General features: G+C 51.6%; 1 protein-coding gene across 2 annotated transcripts in view; it reads right to left on the bottom strand.

Moving 5' to 3' along the window:
• LOC140911001 (dedicator of cytokinesis protein 2) overlaps positions 1-20,620 on the bottom strand; it is a 353,749-nt gene that overhangs the window by 291,559 nt on the left and 41,570 nt on the right. For both annotated transcript variants that reach the window (XM_078852647.1, XM_078852648.1), the window contains exon 11: positions 6,926-7,001. In XM_078852647.1, coding sequence (XP_078708773.1) covers positions 6,926-7,001 — 76 coding nt within the window. The remainder of the gene's footprint in view (positions 1-6,925; positions 7,002-20,620) is intronic.

The following is a 20,620-nucleotide window of genomic DNA, read 5'->3' as shown; positions in this document are numbered from 1 at the left end:
TAAGAGAAACTGAAGATTTCCTGGACAGACATCAGGATATGCTTCTACGGACACAACGTTCTGAAGATTCAGAGCAGGCTGCATAGCAGGGACAGAAGGACGGTGAAGAAATTTGGCAGCATGTGACCTCCAGAAGAAGAAAGGGGAGCATCCATGTGTAAGGGGACTGTTGCCCCCTTACTAACATTCAGTGGGGGTGTTTTGGTTGGCTAGCTCCCAGTACTAAAAAGGGGGAAGGGTCGATGGGGAATCAGGACCCTGAGACTGACAGCAACCAGGAACAATGGGGAGAGGCCAATGCTCCAGGTCAGCCGGAATGACAGGGCGAGCAGGCTAATCAGAGAGTCAGGAGGCCAGGGAGGTCCCGTCCTCCGTGTGAGCTGGATTTGCCTGGGTCAGACGAGTCGGGCCGAGCTAAGGAGAAAGCAGGGGCCTGAGCTGAGCTGGGGAACAGAGCTGGGCAAGATCCAGAGGGACCAGAAAAGCAGCCCAGAGAGAGCAGACCCTGTCCTGGGAGCAGAGCTGCAGCCCCAAAGCCAGAGGCACAGCCCAGAGAGAGCAGACTTGCCCTGGGAGCAGAGCTGCAGCAACCAGAGCTGGAGGGGCCAGAAAAGCAGCCCAGGAAGCAGGTCAGTGCTGGGAGCAGAGTCACAGAAGCAGCCTGCAGAGCAGACCTGTCCTGGGAGCAGAGCTGCAGCAACCAGAGCCAGAGGGGCCAGAGAAGCAGCCCAGGGAGCTGGAGGCAGAGCAGCAGCCGTGCAGAGACAGAGTGGTGTAGCTGAGGCTGGAGCAGTCTGGAGCTGGGTGTGGTGAGCAGCTGGGAAGAGCGAGGGGGACCCTGGGCAGCGGGCCCAGCACAGGGAGACGCCTCAGCCAAGGGGCTCTGCAGGCCAGGCTTGGATCGTAACCCCGACAGGGCGGGGGCGACACTGGGAAGAAGGGTCCTACCACTTAGACCCTGAGAGCGTGAGGCCACCAGCAGAGCAAGTGTCCAACCCACAGCATCCCTGCAGCACAGCCAGGGCCTGAGAAGAAGGCCTGGGACTTACAAAAAACAGACTATGAACTGCCCTGACGTTCCAGAGACGCCGTTTGTGATGTTCCCTGCCACAGAGCGGGGTGATGTGTTTCCTTTAACCTTTCCCATTTTTTCTTATTCTTTTTAAAATTAATTGTTGATTAAATAATTTGCATTTGCTTTAATTTGTATGTAATGGGTCAGTGGGTCAGAGAAGTGCCCAGTGCAGAGAGAGTACCCCGGAGTGGGGACACCCTAGCCCCTGTCCTAGGTGACCACAGCAGGGTTGGGGGTCGAGCCCCCCAGAAATCCTGGGCCCAGCCTTGTTGGGGTTACGAGGACTCTGCCAGACAGGAGAGTGGAAGGGGAGTCCTCGAGGGCAGGGAGGCCACTGGGTAAAGGGAGTGGGAGCGAGGACTCAGATCCTTTCGCTAGCCCACTTCACCGGGGTCATGCAGAAGCCAGGAAAGTTCCCCACAAGAGCGGGACTATTCCCCTGCTTACACATGTACCAGCAATGCAGATACAGGTAGGCAACCATTTTCATGTTCTCTCCACAGGTACTAATGTGGAGAGTGGACTAGATGAGGGAAGGGAACAGAAGGAGACTCCGCCGATTGGAAGGCATGAGATGCACTGTCCTAGGGATGGGGGTTCCATGACCACCGCTCCCAAGAGAAGGAGGCGGGTGGTGGTGGTTGGAGACTCTCTTCTCAGGGGGACAGAGTCATCTATATGCCGCCCCGACCAGGAAAACCAAGAAGTCTGCTGCTTGCCAGGAGCTAGGATTCACGATGTGACGGAGAGACTGCCGAGACTCATCAAGCCCTTGAATCGCTACCCCTTCCTGCTTCTCCACGTGGGCACCAATGATACTGCCAAGAATGACCTTGAGACTACGTGGCTCTGGGAAGAAGGATAAAGGAGTTTGAGGCGCAAGTGGTGTTTTTATCCATCCTCCCCGTGGAAGGAAAAGGCCTAGGTAGAGACCGTCAAATCGTGGAAATCAACAAATGGCTATGCAGGTGGTGTCGGAGAGAAGGCTTTGGATTCTTTGACCATGGGATGGTGTTCCAAGAAGGAGGAGTGCTAGGCAGAGATGGGCTCCACCTAACAAAGAGAGGGAAGAGCATCTTTGCAAGCAGGCTGGCTAACCTAGTGAGGAGAACTTTAAACTAGGTTCACTGGGGGAAGGAGACCAAAGCCCTAAGGTAAGTGGGGATGTGGGATACTGGGAGGAAGCACGAGCAGGAGAGCGCAAGAGGGGAGGGCTCCTGCCTCATACTGAGAAAGAGGGACGATAAGCGAGTTATCTCAAGTGCCTATACAGAAATGCAAGAAGCCTGGGAAACAAGCAGAGAGAACTGGAAGTCCTGGCACAATCAAGGAATTAGGATGTGATTGCAATAACAGAGACTTGGTGGGATAACTCACATGACTGGAGTACTGTCATGGATGGTTATAAACTGTTCAGGAAGAACAGGCAGGGCAGAAAAGGTGGGGGAGTTGCACTGTATGTAAGAGAGCAGTATGACTGCTCAGAGCTCAAGTATGAAACTGCAGAAAAACCTGAGAGTCTCTGGATTAAGTTTAGAAGCATGAGCAACAAGGGTGATGTCGTGGTGGGAGTCTGCTATAGACCACTGGACCAGGGGGATGAGGCGGATGCGGCTTTCTTTAGGCAACTAACGGAAGTTATTAGATCGCAGGCCCTGATTCTCATGGGAGACTTCAATCACCCTGATATCTGCTGGGAGAGCAATACAGCGGTGCACAGACAATCCAGGAAGTTTTGGGAAAGCGTAGGGGAGAATTTCCTGGTGCAAGTGCTGGAGGAACCAACTAGAGGCAGAGCTCTTCTTGACCTCCTGCTCACAAACCGGGAAGAATTAGTAGGGGAAGCAAAAGTGGATAGGAACCTGGGAGGCAGTGACCATGAGATGGTCGAGTTCAGGATCCTGACATAGGGAAGAAAGGAGAGCAGCAGAATATGGACCCTGGACTTCAGAAAAGCAGACTTTGACTCCCTCAGGGAACTGATGGGTAGGATCCCCTGGGAGAATAACATGAGGAGGAAAGGTTTCAGAGGAGAGCTGGCTATATTTTAAAGATTCCTTTTTGAGGTTACAGGGACAAACCATCCCGATCTGTAGAAAGAATAGTAAATACGGCAGGTGACCAGCTTAACAGTGAAATCCTTTTTGATCTTAAACACGAAAAAGAAGCTTACAAGAAGTGGAAGCTTGGACAAATGACCAGGGAAGAGTATAAAAATATTGCTCAGGCATGCAGGAGTGAAATCAGGAAGGCCAAATCACACCTGGAGTTGCAGCTAGCAAGAGATGTTCAGAGAAACAAGAAGGGTTTCTTCAGGTATGTTAGCAACAAGAAGAAAGTCAAGGAAAGTGCGGGCCCCTTACTGAATGAGGGAGGCAACCTAGTGACAGAGGATGTGGAAAAAGCTAATGTACTCAATGCTTTTTTTGCCTCTGTCTTCACGAACAAGGTCAGCTCCCAGACTAGTGCACTGGGCAGCACAGCATGGGGAGGAGGTGACCAGCCCTCTGTGGAGAAAGAAGTGGTTCGGGACTATTTTAAAAAGCTGGACGAGCATAAGCCCATGGGGCCAGATGTGCTGCATCTGAGAGTGCTAAATGAGTTGGCGGATGCGATTGCAGAGCCATTGGCCATTATCTTTGAAAACTCATGGCGATCGGGGGAGGTCCTGGACGAGTGGAAAAAGGCTAATGTAGTGCCCATCTTTAAAAAAGGGAAGAAGGAGGATCCTGGGACCTACAGGCCAGTCAGCCTCACCTCAGTCCCTGGAAAAATCATGGAGCAGGTCCTCAAGGAATCAATTCTGAAGCATTTAGAGGAGAGGAAAGTGATCAGGAACAGTCAGCATGGATTCACCAAGGGCAAGTCATGCCCGACTAATCTAATTGCCTTCTATGATGAGATAACTGGCTCTGTGGATGAGGGGAAAGCAGTGGACGTGTTGTTCCTTGACTTTAGCAAAGCTTTTGACACGGTCTCCCACAGTATTCTTGCCAGCAAGTTAAAGAAGTATGGGCTGGATGAATGGACTATAAGGTGGATAGAAAGCTGTCTAGATCATCGGGCTCAACGGGTAGTGATCAATGGCTCCATGTCTAGTTGGCAGCCGGTATCAAGTGGAGTGCCCCAAGGGTCGGTCCTGGGGCCGGTTTTGTTCAATATAGAGTCATAGAATATCAGGGTTGAAAGGGACCTCAGGAGGTCATCTAGTCCAACCCCCTGCTCAAAGCAGGACCAATCCCCAATTTTTGCCCAGATCCCTAAATGGGCCCCTCAAGGATTGAACTCACAACCCTGGGTTTAGCAGGCCAATGCTCAAACCACTGAGCTATCCCTCCCCCCATATCTTCATTAATGATCTGGAGGATAGTGTGGATTGCACCTCAGCAAGTTTGCAGATGACACTAAACTGGAAGGAGAGGTAGATACACTGGAGGGTAGGGATAGGATACAGAGGGCCCAAGACAAATTAGAGGATTGGACCAAAAGAAATCTGATGAGGTTCAACAAGGACAAATGCAGAGTCCTGCACTTAGGACGGAAGAATCCCATGCACCGCTACAGACTTGGGACCGAGTGGCTAGGCAGCAGTTCTGCAGAAAAGGACCTAGGGGTTACAGTGGACGAGAAGCTGGGTATGAGTCAACAGTGTGCCCTTGTTGCCAAGAAGGCCAATGGCATTTTGGGCTGTATAAGTAGGGGCATTGCCAGCAGATCAAGGGACGTGATCGTTCCCCTTTATTTGACATGGGTGAGGCCTCATCTGGAGTACTGTGTCCAGTTTTGGGCCCCACACTACAAGATGGATGTGAAAAAATTGGAAAACATCCAGCAGAGGGCAACAAAAATTATTAGGGGACTGGAACACATGACTTATGAGGAGAGGCTGAGGGAACTGGGATTGTTTAGTCTGTGGAAGAGAAGAATGAGGGGGGATTTGATAACTGCTTTCAACACCCTGAAAGGGGGTTCCAAAGAGGATGGATCTAGATTGTTCTCAGTGGTAGCAGATGACAGAACGAGGAGTAATGGTCTCAAGTTGCAGTGGGGAAGGTTTAGGTTGGATATTAGGAAAAACTTTTTCACTAGGAGGGTGGTGAAGCACTGGAATGCATTACTTAGGGAGGTGGTGGAATCTCCTTCCTTAGAAGTTTTTAAGATCACGTTTGACAAAGCCCTGGCTGGGATGATTTAGTTGGGGAATGGTCCTGCTTTGAGCAGGGGGTTGGACTAGATGACCTCCTGAGGTCCCTTCCAACCCTGATATTCTATAATTCTGTGACATGTCTATAGTAAAACCAAACTGAAGTTTATATAACATAGCTTGAGTTAAAGATTCAAATATAAGCAAGTAAAATGATTTGGAAACATCAGATTACAGGTAAAAGAAAAACATAAAACTCAATCTACAGCCTATACTTATTAACAAATCCCCTTTTTGTCTTATAAGGTATTTCTCACCCAGTGGTCAGTCCGAGCAGCTTTTCTTCAGTCCAGAGAGCTGGGATTCACTTTTCATGAGACACTCTTGCTGGCAGAGTGCCTCTTTGTAATGGATTATACCTTGTACCCTTTCTTCTTCTATACAGTCCCAAACTTTTTGTCTTTTTTCGTAATCAGGGTGTTACATTAACTTGAGCTCAGCCCTGAGGGTCCTCTATTCAAAGTTTTTCATGGGGTTCTTTTGTAAGTGCTCAGAAGTGCATCTGGTCCAGACTGTAAACACAAGGCTGGGTTGAAAGATGGCGATTGTTCTCACTCTTGCTTGAGTTAGCTCTGAGACCCATCCCGCTTTACTGCCAATACTTTTGGAACATAATGTTCTACATTTTACATATCTCTTAAAACATTTCTTGTACGAACAACTGACAATCACCATGATGATCAGCTAGTTCTTAGCTTTTGACAGAGATCACACATAACCCCCCCTTTGGTGAAGTATTGAGAAGCTGGTCAGATACAGGTGTAATGCACCTTCTGGGCATGCTTATGTCACACAGTGGAGCTCACAGTAAGCCTCACAGCCCAAGGCGTTGAAAAGAAACTGAGAGGGGGTTGGGCAGCCCCACCTTTTATGGCCTAGGTTGGAGGGATGAGTACATACAAGGCACAGACAGTTCCCAGCGTCCCCAGACAATGCTATTTATGAAAAATATCTGTCTTGAGTGCGCTGGGTGTGCACAGGCATAGGACGGAAAATATATATGCACAAGCACTTGAAGAACAACACAGGAATAGCTAGATTGGATCGGGCCTGTGATCCATCTAGCCCCATCTCTGTCAGCCGCCAGCACCAGCAGTTTCAGAAGAAGGTATAAGAAACCTTAATAGATGTGCAATAATATGCCCCCAACATTACATCTCCTCCTAGCCCCTTTTTTTTAGAGATTGGCTTAAACCCTGAAGCACGAGGTTTAATATGTCTTACAAAATTGGTGTATTAACCCTGGATATTCTTGTTATCCATATAAATGTCCAATTCCTGTTTGAATCTTGCTAAATTCTTGGCTACAGTGACATTTGTGGCAATAAGTTCCACAATCTAATTATCCTGAAGTCAAAAGTAAGAAAGATATTTCCTTTGATCACTTTTGAATTTCTCACCTTTTAAGCTATTTTAGTATACCCTTGTTCCTATGCTCAGTTTCTCTTGGCCATGGGCAGTGTTTCCTTCCCACCCTTCTACCCACCTGAGAGATGGAGACTGTCAGTTGACACAGAAATGCTCCCCTTTTTGCAGCTGAGTTCTTTTCTAGTGAATGGAAAGTCCTGTCTGTCTTAACACCAGCCTTCATCCCCAACCCTTGCAGCCCCGCTCCCTTTCTGCTCACAAGTGCTGGCTTTACTCACAGGTGCACAGGAATGAAGTACTGCTTGTCCTCATCACTCTCACATTTTCCCTTGATGATATCTGTAATGTCCATCACTGTAAGAGACAAGGGACAGGAGTCTATGGTCACAAGGTCCTTTGGACAACCCCGAACCAACCCTTTGGACAACCCTGAACCAACCATCCATCTCCAACTCATCCTGAGCTTTCATGGGAAAAGAGCAACCAGAGACAGCCAGACATTACTGAGCACCTCTAATCTGTGTTTAGAGTGACTGTCATTGCCAGTAGGTGGGAGGAACATGATAACCACATAAAACAGGGGTTCTCAAACTGGGGGTCGGGACCCCTCAGGGGTCACGAGGTTATTATATGGGGAGTCGCGAGCTGTCAGCCTCCACTTCAAACCCTGCTTTGCCTCCAGCATTTATAATGGAGTTAAATATATAAACAAGTGTTTTTAATTTATAAGGGGGGGTTGCACTCAGAGGTTTGCTATGTGAAAAGGGTAACCAGTACAAAAGTTTGAGAACCACTGACATAAAAGAACGTGCAAACAACCACATTCTCAGATGGAGGGGATGTCAGGCTGAGAAATGCAGGGAGGAGGTGGTAGAAGAAGGAATGGAAAGAAATGAAGAGGGGAAATTTTGGCTGAATCCCAGGAAAAGGCTCCTGGCAGGGAGATAACTCCTCACTTAGATTTGAGACTCAGGAAGAGGTCAAGGAGCCTCAATGATGGGAACATTTAGAACTAGGACTGGCTCATGCATTAGAAAACAACCAACAGACTGCACTTGCCCCTAAAGGATGAAGGAGGCTTTTCCATGTCTGATTTCTCTCAGTTTCTCTATTAATCATAGATTTTCAGGCCAGGCAGGACCATTCAATCCTTGAGGGGGCCATTTAGGGATCTGGGGCAAAAATTGGGGATTGGTCCTGCTTTAAGCAGGGGGTTGGACTAGATGACCTCCTGAGGTCCCTTCCAACCCTGATATTCTATGATTCTATGATTTGATCATCCAAACTGACCTCCTGCATAACACAGGCTGGACGATTTTAATCAATTCCTTCACTGTCCCTAAAAGAGGAGCTGCAAGACTTCAATAATGGAACCAGAACTACTGCCCAGTTTCACTGCAGCTTTCCTGAGGTCTTGTTTAGACTAAAAAAGGTGTTCTTCTCGATCAAGTCAACTCAATACAGCTAGTACTGTAATACTGAAAAATCTACCTACCATCAGTGCAGACACACTACAACTTTTTGCCTGATTATATCAGGATGAGTCATACCTATGGACCTCTTTCCTCAGTGACTCACCACATATAGCCTTCCACTTCCGGAAATGCTATACTTCTAGTAATTCACTATCATCCCCTTCTGCCTGCTCCCAAATGCTATCCCCTCAGCAATTCACCCCAGGTATCCCTGTTCCCCCAACACTATCCCCAGCAAGTCACCACAGATATCACTCATCCCTCCAGCACTATCCCCACAGAATCCCTCTACCCCGCAGTGTTTTCCCAATGCTGCCAATACTAGTGAATTTTTTATAAGTGACAGCATTTTATCTGGTTTCAGAGGAACAGCCGTGTTAGTCTGTATTCGCAAAAAGAAAAGGAGTACTTGTGGCACCTTAGAGACTAACCAATTTATTTGAGCATGAGCTTTCGTGAGCTACAGCTCACTTCATCAGATGTTTACCGTGGAAACTGCAGCAGACTTTATATACACACAGAAATCATGAAACAATACCTCCTCCCACCCCACTGTCCTGCTGGTAATAGCTTATCTAAAGTGATCAACAGGTGGGCCATTTCCAGCACAAATCCAGGTTTTCTCACCCTCCACCCCCCCACACAAATTCACTCTCCTGCTGGTGCTAGCCCATCCAAAGTGACAACTCTTTACATAATCAAGTCGGGCTATTTCCTGCATAGATCAAGGTTTTCTCACATCCCCCCCACCCCCATACACACACAAACTCACTCTCCTGCTGGTAATAGCTCATCTAAGCTGAAGCCAGTCTTACAATGATGCAAGAAGCTCAAGCCCTCTAGTGAATTTGAGCCCTGACAGGGGAAAGCCACCCCCTCTGATTAGCTGCCTGTCCAACTTACCCACTGTGGGAAAGTGGGAATTTCCATAATATTTTTATGATGCCTATGTGTGCCTCAGTTTCCCCTATATTTCACATGGCTACCCAGCGTAGGGGCGACAAGGACTATTTGCTCTCAGGGCAGCCTAAGAGACATAGGTATGAATGTCGCCTAGCTGTTTGAGACTGAATGACTCATTAAAAAGGACTGGCCAAGGCAGACTCCATATCACTGGAGAATCTGATAAGACAATGGCAAATCCGGTCACCAGGATATTGACACCTAGCAATCAATGACCCAACAGAACATGGATTGGGGGCTTGGCTGGGGGCTCTTATCTAACCAGAATGGTCTATGCTTTAACCTTCATTTCTCTATGCTCACCTAAGGACTGCTGATGCTGTGTGTCAGGTGACAAATAAACTTGACTGTTTTGACAATGCTGTGTGAGTGTCACTGCAAATGCTTGCTGAGGTGTATTAACCCCTGAAGAGTATACAAGTCTTTACCAGGAGTCTGTCTCGGCTGGACCTGATGAACAGAGTTCACGGTTCAAAGCAGGAGTGCTGAAAGCCCACAGGTTCAGTCAAGGAGGCTGTGAGGTAGCTTGGCCTGCCCTGGAAGAAGATCAGGGGTCTGGCACACTGAAGGGGTTCCGTCCCTCCAAGAAACTGTTCCAAAGCTGGGGGCATAGCACTGATCCTGTGAACCAGTGACACCCAGTTCAGGGGGCTAAGTATCCAATCAGAGCAGCTACAGAAAGAACTTCTCTTTCCCCCACACCCCCTCATCAGTCCAAAGCCATTCTCACAAGAGGGGAACAGGGAGCTAAAAAGACCAGCAACTCAGGGCAGCTTCACTCCCTTCCCCCACTCCCTGCTTGTGAGCAACGGGGATGGGATGGGATGACATTTCTGCTCCTCCCTGCTCCCTCCAGCACCTTGCCTGGGAAGGAGGAGGGATGAAGATAAAGCACACCTCAAGCTTCCCCCCAGCCTGGAAGTGGGAGATAGGACCCAACTGCCGCTCCTTCAGGCCTTGGGGAGGGGGGTGAAGAACACCAGGAAGAGCAGAGAAGAGGCCGGGGGGTATGAACCGATGGAAGGGCAGAAATGAGGGGGGCACTATGGGACAGGATTGATCCAAAAGTTGAGAACCAAATTAATTCTGGGCAGGTAATGGGCAGATGTGCAGGTGAAAGCTTCTGCCATGGGAGCCAAAGTCACCGTACCCAATAAATTCGGGAGAGTGGGAAACACTAACTGTCACATTCTCACACACACACACTGGGGATCACACATGCACGCGCATACACACACAGACGGGATGGGCAAGGGAAGTTCAAATATCAAAAGACAGACATAAATTTTTTAATCTCGTGATTTTTTGGGTCAGTATTATAATTTTGGGGACCAATTCCTGATATTTGATCTACTGCTGTCCCCTCAGCAGCTCACCACAGATATTGACACACATATACATTGTGATGGGGTGTCAGCCCCACGCTGGCCCATAAGGTGTTAATAGAGCCCGTGGGAGTCTGCGCAGGAGGCAGCCAATCAGAGCTGGGCTGGCCCATATAAGAAAGGCTGCAGAACAGAGCAGCTGCAGTCATTCCCTGGAGCTTGAGGAGGGAGGTAGATTGGCTGTCTTACAGGTAGATGAAAGCTAGCACCTGGGACAAAGCAGAGCTGGGCAGGATCGGGGGAGTGCGAGCGCCTGGCTGGCTGCTAAGACTTGCATGCTTAAGCCCGGAGGTGAGGGTGAAGAAGGTGCTAGGGCTGTGGGGAAGTGGCCCAGAGAAATAGACTGAGAGGTTGGAGGGGACACAGCGTGTGGCTGCCATCTACTGGGTCCCTGGGCCTGGACCCAGAGTAGTGGGTGGGCTCAGGTCTCTTCCCCCGCCTCTACCTACACACACGCACTTCCTTGCCACCGAGGAAGTGATCAGACAATTGGCTGTGGCTGTTACTGAAGGAAGTGGCTGGACAGTAGACTCCAGTACCCCCAGAAGGGGGGAGAACTGAGTGTGACACTGTCCCGGGGTCCCCGGGCGATGCTCTGGAACTGCTCCCCATGAAGCCAGTCAGGACTCTGGGAAAGTCTCCTTTCTGGGAGCAGCCTGTCTGCAGGACACAAAGCTTCCACCTTCCTGGGTCTGACCTCGGAGCCTTCGGCGTCCTCTGCCCCTCCATGCACTTCCCACAGCGAGTCTGCCCAGGCAGGATCCTGGGGAAGCCAGAGGGTCCTGCCCCCCAACTCCGCAGTCAGACGGGACTCTCAGCCAGCCAGTAACACAGAGGTTTATTAGACGACAGGAACATGGTCTAAAACCAAGCTAGTAGGTGCAGAGAACCGGACCCCTCAGCTGGGTCCATTTTGGGGGGCAGGGAGCCAGACAACCACGTCTGCCCTTCACTCCTCGTCCCCAGCCAGCCCCAAACTGAAACTCCCTCTAGCCCCTCCTCCTCTGGGCTTTGTCCCTTTCCTGGGCCAGGAGGGCACCTGATTCCTTTGTTCTCCAACTCTTTAGCTCTCACCTTGCCCAGGCCATCAGTTGCCAGGAAACAGGGTGTCAGCCATTCTCTGTGTCAAGACTCCTGCACACACCTGCCCTCTAGGGCTCTGCAATGATCATATACCCTTACCCCACCCCCTAGAGACTTAAGAACTGCCTAGGGGAAACTGAGGCACCCCCACACTATTCAGAGGAAACATTAAGAACAGTCCCACTTCGTCACAGACACAGTATGCCCTGAAGAGGATGCTGTGGTCCTTGGGATGACACAGGTCCAGGAGTAGAGGTGACAGCAGGTGAGACACCACCAGAAGAGGGTACGGAGCTAATTCCCAAGACAGCCAGCAGGAGGTGCCACAGTGGTGAGTTGCACCCCGTCACACACACAAAACACTATCCACTTAGCAACGAACACTGATATCCCCCTGCCTCTTCCCCCAAGGCTATACCCTCAGTGAATCACCACAGATACCCCTCCAGCCCTGCACACAATCTCACCAGTAAATCAGATATCCCTCCACTCCCCAACTGCTACTCCCTCTGCGACTCATCACAAATATCCCTCCATCAACCACCATAGCCGCAGCACTCTACCTTCAGCGAGATATCCCTCTGACCCAATGCTATGCCCTCAGTTACTGACCTCCGATATCCGTCTGCCCCCTCAAACAATATCAGCTCACCACAGATATTGCTCAGTCCCTCATAACTCTCACAGACATTCCTATGCCTCGCCTCTGGTGCTGTGTCCTCCGCAACTCAGCATAGATCTCCCTCCATCCTGTCAACAACTTACCAAAGACATCCTTCAGACCTCAGCACCTATCACCTGTGTGACTCACTTCAGATATCCCTCTACCTCCTCTCCCAGTGCTGTCATGTTTCACAGCATATACAGAGTAAACAGTGTGTTGGCTAGTACATAAATATACATCATATTCATATGTATTATCTGCACTATATAAGTATGCCTTAAGCACCAATAACATTAAGCACAAATATTGTCACAGTGATGTAGCCTAAATTGGCCTATACCATAATCCTGTTCACTTATGCTAAGTATCCTATAACTCCTTACATTTGCTGATGTAAGCATTTGGCACAAGCAGATAGGAAACTTGTCAAATTCAAGATACATTTGTTCCATGTTTTAGTACAAGCTAGGGATGTACCTTCATGGATCAGTGCCTGGAATGCTAGTACCTACAACAAAGATAAGGAAGAAACAGAACAGCTAGTTAGAGAACTGGAACAAACTGATTAGTTGGATTTTAATGACTTGTACAGAAATGTGTAACTTGTAAAATCATATATAATACCAGCTGAAACGTGTAACTTGGGGAGCACACCTGCTGCATAAGGTGAATATAACACTGCTGCACAGGACTGCTCTTCAGAGACTGGGTTTGGATATAACCTTTTTCCTGTACCATATTAATAAACTTGACTGACATTGGTTATTTGATCTGCTGAGTATAATTCATAATGAACCAAAGTGTGGTCAAGCAATTTACTATTCTATTTATCATCAACAGAGAAGTTAGACAGAAAAATGAAATTCTCTTACTGGAAGATTACAGTTACACTGCTTTATTTCTTAGAATTCAGAATGATAACACACAAGAATCCAAAACCAGAGAGAGACAAAGCAGGCTGCTCCGAAAACCAGGCACAGCTCACCCCAGTTTGTTCCAGGCTGGCTGGCTGCAAATTGACTGCTGCTTGGTAGGCCCAGATAGTGCACAGGAACTCCTCCTCGCCCCACCCCCCAAAAGTGATAGTTTGCAGTTCGAACGCAGCCAGTCCTCAATACACAATGCTATTCCCTTGGCAAGTAAACATAGCTATCCCTCCGCCCCCAGCACTATTCCTCTCAGCCATTCACCACAGATAACCCCTTCTCTGATACTATTTCTCTATCTCTCTAACAGTTATCCTTCCACCAGTATTGCCAATCTCAAGAGATCAAAAATCATGAGTCAGATTCCCTTGAGAGAAAAATCATGAGCCAGACCCTTGAAAACCATGAAATTGGCTCTAAAAATCATGATTTTTTAAAAAATCAAATTATTTTTTTTAGTCCATCTTTTGTCTTTTTAACTCCCTTCTATTCTTCTACCAACATGTGTGTACTAATTTCAGGTTCAAAATTCAATTTATAATGCACATAAAAATGTATGCCTCTCCCTGGCTGCTCAGATGGAAAGTCCGCTTACCCACTCCTCACCCCTAAGATAGGGGACCTGCAATCCATTCTCTCTTACTGTATTGACCTGGGAGCAACACTTCTTTGCCTCCTGCTACTCCAGGACTTTTCTACCCGGGACACAGCAGCACCAATTCCGCAATGCTCCATTCCCCTGCATCCTGCTGCCCCAGGGTCCTCTCTCCACTACAGGGCCATATGTCAAGGCTGAGTTCAGTGGCAGGGCAAGTCTGTGACTTCACTCCAGAGGCTCTGCCCATACCCCCTGCCCTGAAAATTGCAGGGTTGGAGGACTTGATCACATCCAGGCAGGGGGAGCTGTCATCCAATCCCTTCATCTCCCACCACTATCTTCTGCACCTTCTCAGCCTGCTTCCTGCCCCCTACATCCCCCTGTAGCCCCTACATAGGCGCTCTGCTCTCCTCATTCTCCCCACCTTTCACAGGGTCTCTGCTGCTCCTCACAGTGCCTGTGTCCTGTCTAGCCCACTGAACCGCTGAGTGTCAGCCATCATACCTGTGGGCAAGGCTTCAGTTTCATTGCAAACAGTGGGAGGTTGCAGCCAGTTTTATCAAGGGCAGCCTCACTTCCACCAGAAGAGAGACTATAGGGAACTGGAGGTATCTTCCTAGCGTCAAGCCCATAGACACTATTGGGAGGTGGTGGCCATTTTTAACTCTGGGAAAATTTGTGAGTTAGCACCTTTCATTGTTTGCTGTTTGCATGGAGCAGATAAGGAAAAACCCCCAGAATGCTAGTTGTGATATAATCCCGAGAGCTGACAATGCTACTCCACCCCCAGCGCTATTCCCTCAGCCACTCCCCCCGGATATCCCTCCTCCGCCCACCGCTATCCCCTCAGCCACTCCCCACAGATACCCCTCCGCCCACCGCTATCCCCCTCCGCCCACCGCTATCCCCCTCAGCCACTCCCCACAGATATCCCTCCGCCCACCGCTATCCCCCTCAGCCACTCCCCCCGATATCCCTCCACCCACCGCTATCCCCTCACCCACTCCCCCCGATATCCCTCCGCCCACCGCTATCCCCTCAGCCACTCCCCCCGATATCCCTCCGCCCACCGCTATCCCCTCAGCCACTCCCCCCGATATCCCTCCGCCCACCGCTATCCCCTCAGCCACTCCCCCCGATATCCCTCCACCCACCGCTATCCCCTCAGCCACTCCCCCCGATATCCCTCTGCCCACCGCTATCCCCTCAGCCACTCTCCACAGATACCCCTCCGCCCACCGCTATCCCCCTCAGCCACTCCCCACAGATATCCCTCCTCTGTCCGCCGCTATCCTCTCTGCCACTCCCTGCAGATATCCCTCCTCCCAGTGCTATCCCCTCAGCCACTCCCCACAGATATCCCTCCGCTATCCCCTCTGCCACTCCCCACAGATATCCCTCCTCCGCCCACCGCTATCCCCCTCAGCCACTCCCCACAGATATCCCTCTGCCCACCGCTATCCCCTCAGCCACTCCCCACAGATATCCCTCCGCCCACCGCTTTCCCCTCAGCCACTCCCCACGGATATCCCTCCGCCCACCGCTTTCGCCTCAGCCACTCCCCACAGATATCCCTCCTCCGCCCACCGCTATCCCCCTCAGCCACTCCCCACAGATATCCCTCCGCCCACCACGATCCCCCTCAGCCACTCCCCACAGATATCCCTCCGCCCACCGCTATCCCCTCAGCCACTCCCCACAGATATCCCTCTGCCCACCGCTTTCCCCTCAGCCACTCCCCACAGATATCCCTCCGCCCACCGCTTTCCCCTCAGCCACTCCCCACAGATATCCCTCTGCCCACCGCTATCCCCTCAGCCACTCCCCACAGATATCCCTCCATCCAGCACTTTCCCCTCAGCCACTCCCCACGGATATCCCTCCGCCCACCGCTTTCCCCTCAGCCACTCCCCACGGATATCCCTCCTCTGCCCACCGCTATCCCCTCAGCCACTTCCCACAGCTATCCCTCCGCCCAGCACTATCCCCTCGGCCACTCCCCACAGATATCCCTCTGCCCCAGCACTGTCCCCTCAGCTGGTCCCCACAGATGAATCAGTGTTGCCAACTCTTTAGATATGTGGTACACATTGTGGAGCCCCTGCCCCACAGGTGTACTTTGTGGAATCCCAGCGTCACATACAAACAGAGCCACTTCTCAGCCCCCTGCTTGTGAGGAAAGCTTGAGGGGGCCATGAGAGTGCCCCGAACAGCTCGCAGCTCAGAGGAAAATGCACAGACCCTGGACTTGCAATTCTAAGATCTCTTGACTTTTTTCAGCCACCCTCAGGATAGTGTGGGGGCCTGATATGTACATTTAAATGCTTGGGGGTGGGAGACACGGCCTGCTCCTCGGGCTCCGCGACCCCCCTGCGGTGTTCCCAGCACTGGCCAGCGCTCTCCTCTTGTGTGGCCCCCACCAAGGAGTGTGCAGGGGTGTGGGGAGAGGGCATTTGTGCCTCCCCATCCGCCCTGCAGACATGAGAACAGAGTTGGCCTTTCCCTCCTGACAGTGATTGGGGGGCAGAGGGATATCTGTGGAGAGCAACACAGAGGATAGCACTGGGCGGAGGGATATCTGTGGGGAGCAACACGAGGGATAGCTCTGGGTGGAGGGATATCTGTGGGGAGCAACACGAGGGATAGCGCTGGGTGGAGGGATATCTGTGGGGAGCGACACGAGGGATAGCGCTGGGCGGAGGGATATCTGTGGGGAGCGACACGAGGGATAGCGCTGGGCGGAGGGATATCTGTGGGGAGCGACACAAGGGATTGCGCTAAGAGGAGGGATATCTGTGGGGAGCGACACGAGGGATTGCGCTGGGCGGAGGGATATCTGTGGGGAGCGACACGAGGGATAGCGCTGGGCGGAGGGATATCTGTGGGGAGCGACACAAAGGATTGCGCTAAGAGGAGGGATATCTGCGGGGAGCGACACGAGAGATAGCTCTGGGTGGAGGGTTATCTGTGGGGAGCGACACGAGGGATAGCTCTGGGTGGAGGGATATCTGTGGGGAGCGACACAAAGGATTGCGCTAAGAGGAGGGATATCTGTGGGGAGCGACACGAGAGATAGCTCTGGGTGGAGGGTTATCTGTGGGGAGCGACACGAGGGATAGCTCTGGGTGGAGGGATATCTGTGGGGAGCGACACGAGGGATTGCGCTAAGAGGAGGGATATCTGTGGGGAGCGACACAAGGGATTGCGCTAAGAGGAGGGATATCTGTGGGGAGCGACACGAGGGATAGCTCTGGGTGGAGGGATATCTGTGGGGAGCGACACGAGGGATAGCTCTGCGTGGAGGGATATCTGTGGGGAGCGACACGAGGGATAGCGCTGGGCAGAGGGATATCTGTGGGGAGCGACACGAGGGATAGCGCTGAGAGGAGGGATATCTGTGGGGAGCGACACGAGGGATAGCGCTGAGAGGAGGGATATCTGTGGGGAGCGACACGAGGGATTGCGCTGGGCGGAGGGATATCTGTGGGGAGCGACACGAGGGATAGCTCTGGGTGGAGGGATATCTGTGGGGAGCGACACGAGGGATAGCACTGGGCGGAGGGATATCTGTGGGGAGCGACACGAGGGATAGCGCTGGGTGGAGGGATATCTGTGGGGAGCGACACGAGGGATAGCGCTGGGTGGAGGGATATCTGTGCGGAGCGACATGAGGGATAACGCTGAGAGGAGGGATATCTGTGGGGAGCGACACAAGGGTTTGCGCTAAGAGGAGGGATATCTGTGGGGAGCGACACGAGGGATAGCGCTGGGCGGAGGGATAGCGCTGGGTGGAGGGATATCTGTGGGGAGCGACACAAGGGATTGCGCTGGGCGGAGGGATATCTGTGGGGAGCGACACGAGGGATAGCTCTGGGTGGAGGGATATCTGTGGGGAGCGACACGAGGGATAGCGCTGGGTGGAGGGATATCTGTGCGGAGCGACACGAGGGATAGCGCTGGGTGGAGGGATATCTGTGGGGAGCGACACGAGGGATAGCGCTGGGTGGAGGGATATCTGTGCGGAGCGACACAAGGGATAACGCTGAGAGGAGGGATATCTGTGGGGAGCGACACAAGGGTTTGCGCTAAGAGGAGGGATATCTGTGGGGAGCGACACGAGGGATAGCGCTGGGCGGAGGGATATCTGTGGGGAGCGACACGAGGGATAGCGCTGGGTGGAGGGATAGCGCTGGGTGGAGGGATATCTGTGGGGAGCGACACAAGGGATTGCGCTGGGCGGAGGGATATCTGTGGGGAGCGACACGAGGGATAGCTCTGGGTGGAGGGATATCTGTGGGGAGCGACACGAGGGATAGCGCTGGGTGGAGGGATATCTGTGCGGAGCGACACGAGGGATAGCTCTGGGTGGAGGGATATCTGTGGGGAGCGACACGAGGGATTCCGCTGAGAGGAGGGATATCTGTGGGGAGCGACACGAGGGACAGCACTGGCCGGAGGGATATCTGTGGGGAGTAGCTGAGGGGATAGCGCTGGGTGGAGGGATATCTGTGGGGAGTGGCTGAGGGGATAGCGCTGGGCAGAGGGATATCTGTGGTGAGCGACAAGAGGGATAGCGCTGAGAGGAGCGATATCTGTGGGGAGCGACACGAGGGATAGCACTGAGAGGAGGGATATCTGTGGGGAGCGACACGAGGGATTGCGCTGGGTGGAGGGATATCTGTGGGGAGCGACACGAGGGATAGTGCTGAGAGGAGGGATATCTATGGGGAGCGACACGAGGGATTGCGCTGGGTGGAGGGATATCTGTGGGGAGCGACACGAGGGATAGTGCTGAGAGGAGGGATATCTATGGGGAGCGACACGAGGGATAGCGCTGGCCGGAGGGATATCTGTGGGGAGTAGCTGAGGGGATAGCGCTGGGTGGAGGGATATCTGTGGGGAGCGACACGAGGAATTCCACTGACAGGAGGGATATCTGTGGGGAGCGACACGAGGGATTGCTCTTTGTGGAGGGATATCTGTGGGGACCGGCTCGTCTAACCATCTTCTCCAGCAATCTCTCTGCTCCCACATCTCTGCAGCCAGAGACGGGGGAATAAAGGGGCCTCCAAGCTCACACCAATTCCCACCGGGAGGGTGGCCAGTAGGGAAGGGGAGAACAGCCCCCACTGCTGGCTGGATATCTGGCCCCAGTGAGAAGCAAACAAAGCAGCAGCTGGCCTTAGCATCCATCCTCCTACTCAGAGGGTGGGCTCCTGGCCAGCTGAGAAGGAGCAAGATGTTGTTTGGACCCTCAGAGCCAGGAATCTTTCTTTCCTAGTTCCACAGCCATGTAGGGCCAGGAGCAGCCAGAGGCCCTTGGGATGGGTTGAAGAAAACTCTCCCATTCCAACTCTGCACCCATTTCCCCCAGGATCTGCCTCATCTTCCCTCTCTCAGCTGGGGTCCCTCGTGTTCAAATTGCCTTCTCGATCCACATCCACCTGGTGCCCTCTCCCCTTTAAACCCTCCTCTGTGGCATTCCTCCTTTAGCAGGAAGCAGCTCTCACTGCTCTGACAACAGGAGTTCAAAATCAGGGTGCTTTGCATATTTTTTCTTTTATATGTAACCCACACATCTCCTAGGTGTGGTGCTCTGTGCCATTTAGTGGCATCGAGACCACGTAGAGAGAAATTAATGAGTCTGCTCTATAGCCTTAGCTATAGAGGGATACCGGGAGGAAGCACAGGCAGGAATGTCTGCGAGGGGAGGGCTCCTGCCTCATACTGGGAATGAGGGGCGATCAACAGGTTATCTCAAGTGCTTATATACAAATGCACAAAGCCTTGGAAACAAGCAGGGAGAACTGGAGGTCCTGGTGATGTCAAGGAACTATGACGTGATTGGAATAACAGAGACTTGGTGGGATAACTCACATGACTGGAGTACTGTCATGGATGGATATAAGCTGTTCAGGAAGGACAGGCAGGGCAGAAAAGGTGGGGGAGTAGCACTGTATGTAAGGGAGCAGTATGACTGCTCAGAGCTCCGGTACGAAACTGTAGAAAAACCTGAGTGTCTCTGGATTAAGTTTAGAAGTGTGTGCAACAAGAGTGATGTAGTGGTGGGAGTCTGCTATAGACCACCGGACCAGGGGGATGAGGTAGATGAGGCTTTCTTCCGGCAGCTCACGGAAGCTACTAGATCGCATGCCCTGATTCTCATGGGTGACTTTAATTTTCCTGATATCTGCTGGGAGAGCAATACAGCGGTGCATAGACAATCCAGGAAGTTTTTGGAAAGCGTAGGGGACAATTTCCTGGCGCAAGTGCTAGAGGAGCCAACTGGGGGGGTGCTTTTCTTGACCTGCTGCTCACAAACCAGGTAGAATTAGTGGGGGAAGCAAAAGTGGATGGGAATCTGGGAGGCAGTGACCATGAGTTGGTTGAGTTCAGGATCCTGACGCAGGGAAGAAAGGTAAGCAGCAGGATACGGACCCTGGACTTCAGGAAAGCAGACTTCGACTCCCTCAGGGAACGGATGGCCAGGATCCCCTGGGGGACTAACTTGAAGGGGAAAGGAGTCCAGGAGAGCTGGCTGTATTTCAAGGAATCCCTGTTGAGGTTACAGGGACAAACCATCCTGATGAGTCGAAAGAATAGTAAATATGGCAGGCGACCAGCTTGGCTTAATAGTGAAATCCTAGCGGATCTTAAACATAAAAAAGAAGCTTACAAGCAGTGTAAGGTTGGACATATGACCAGGGAAGAGTATAAAAATATTGCTCGGGCATGTAGGAAGGATATCAGGAGGGCCAAATCGCACCTGGAGCTGCAGCTAGCCAGAGATGTTAAGAGTAACAAGAAGGGTTTCTTCAGGTATGTTGGCAACAAGAAGAAAGCCAAGGAAAGTGTGGGCCCCTTACTGAATGAGGGAGG

The sequence above is a fragment of the Lepidochelys kempii genome, chromosome 4 (assembly GCF_965140285.1).
Source record: "Lepidochelys kempii isolate rLepKem1 chromosome 4, rLepKem1.hap1, whole genome shotgun sequence".
In the NCBI taxonomy this organism is placed as follows: Eukaryota; Metazoa; Chordata; order Testudines; family Cheloniidae; genus Lepidochelys; species Lepidochelys kempii.
The sequence above is the reverse complement of the archived record's forward strand: the minus strand, read 5'-3'. Positions and strand labels throughout refer to the sequence as shown.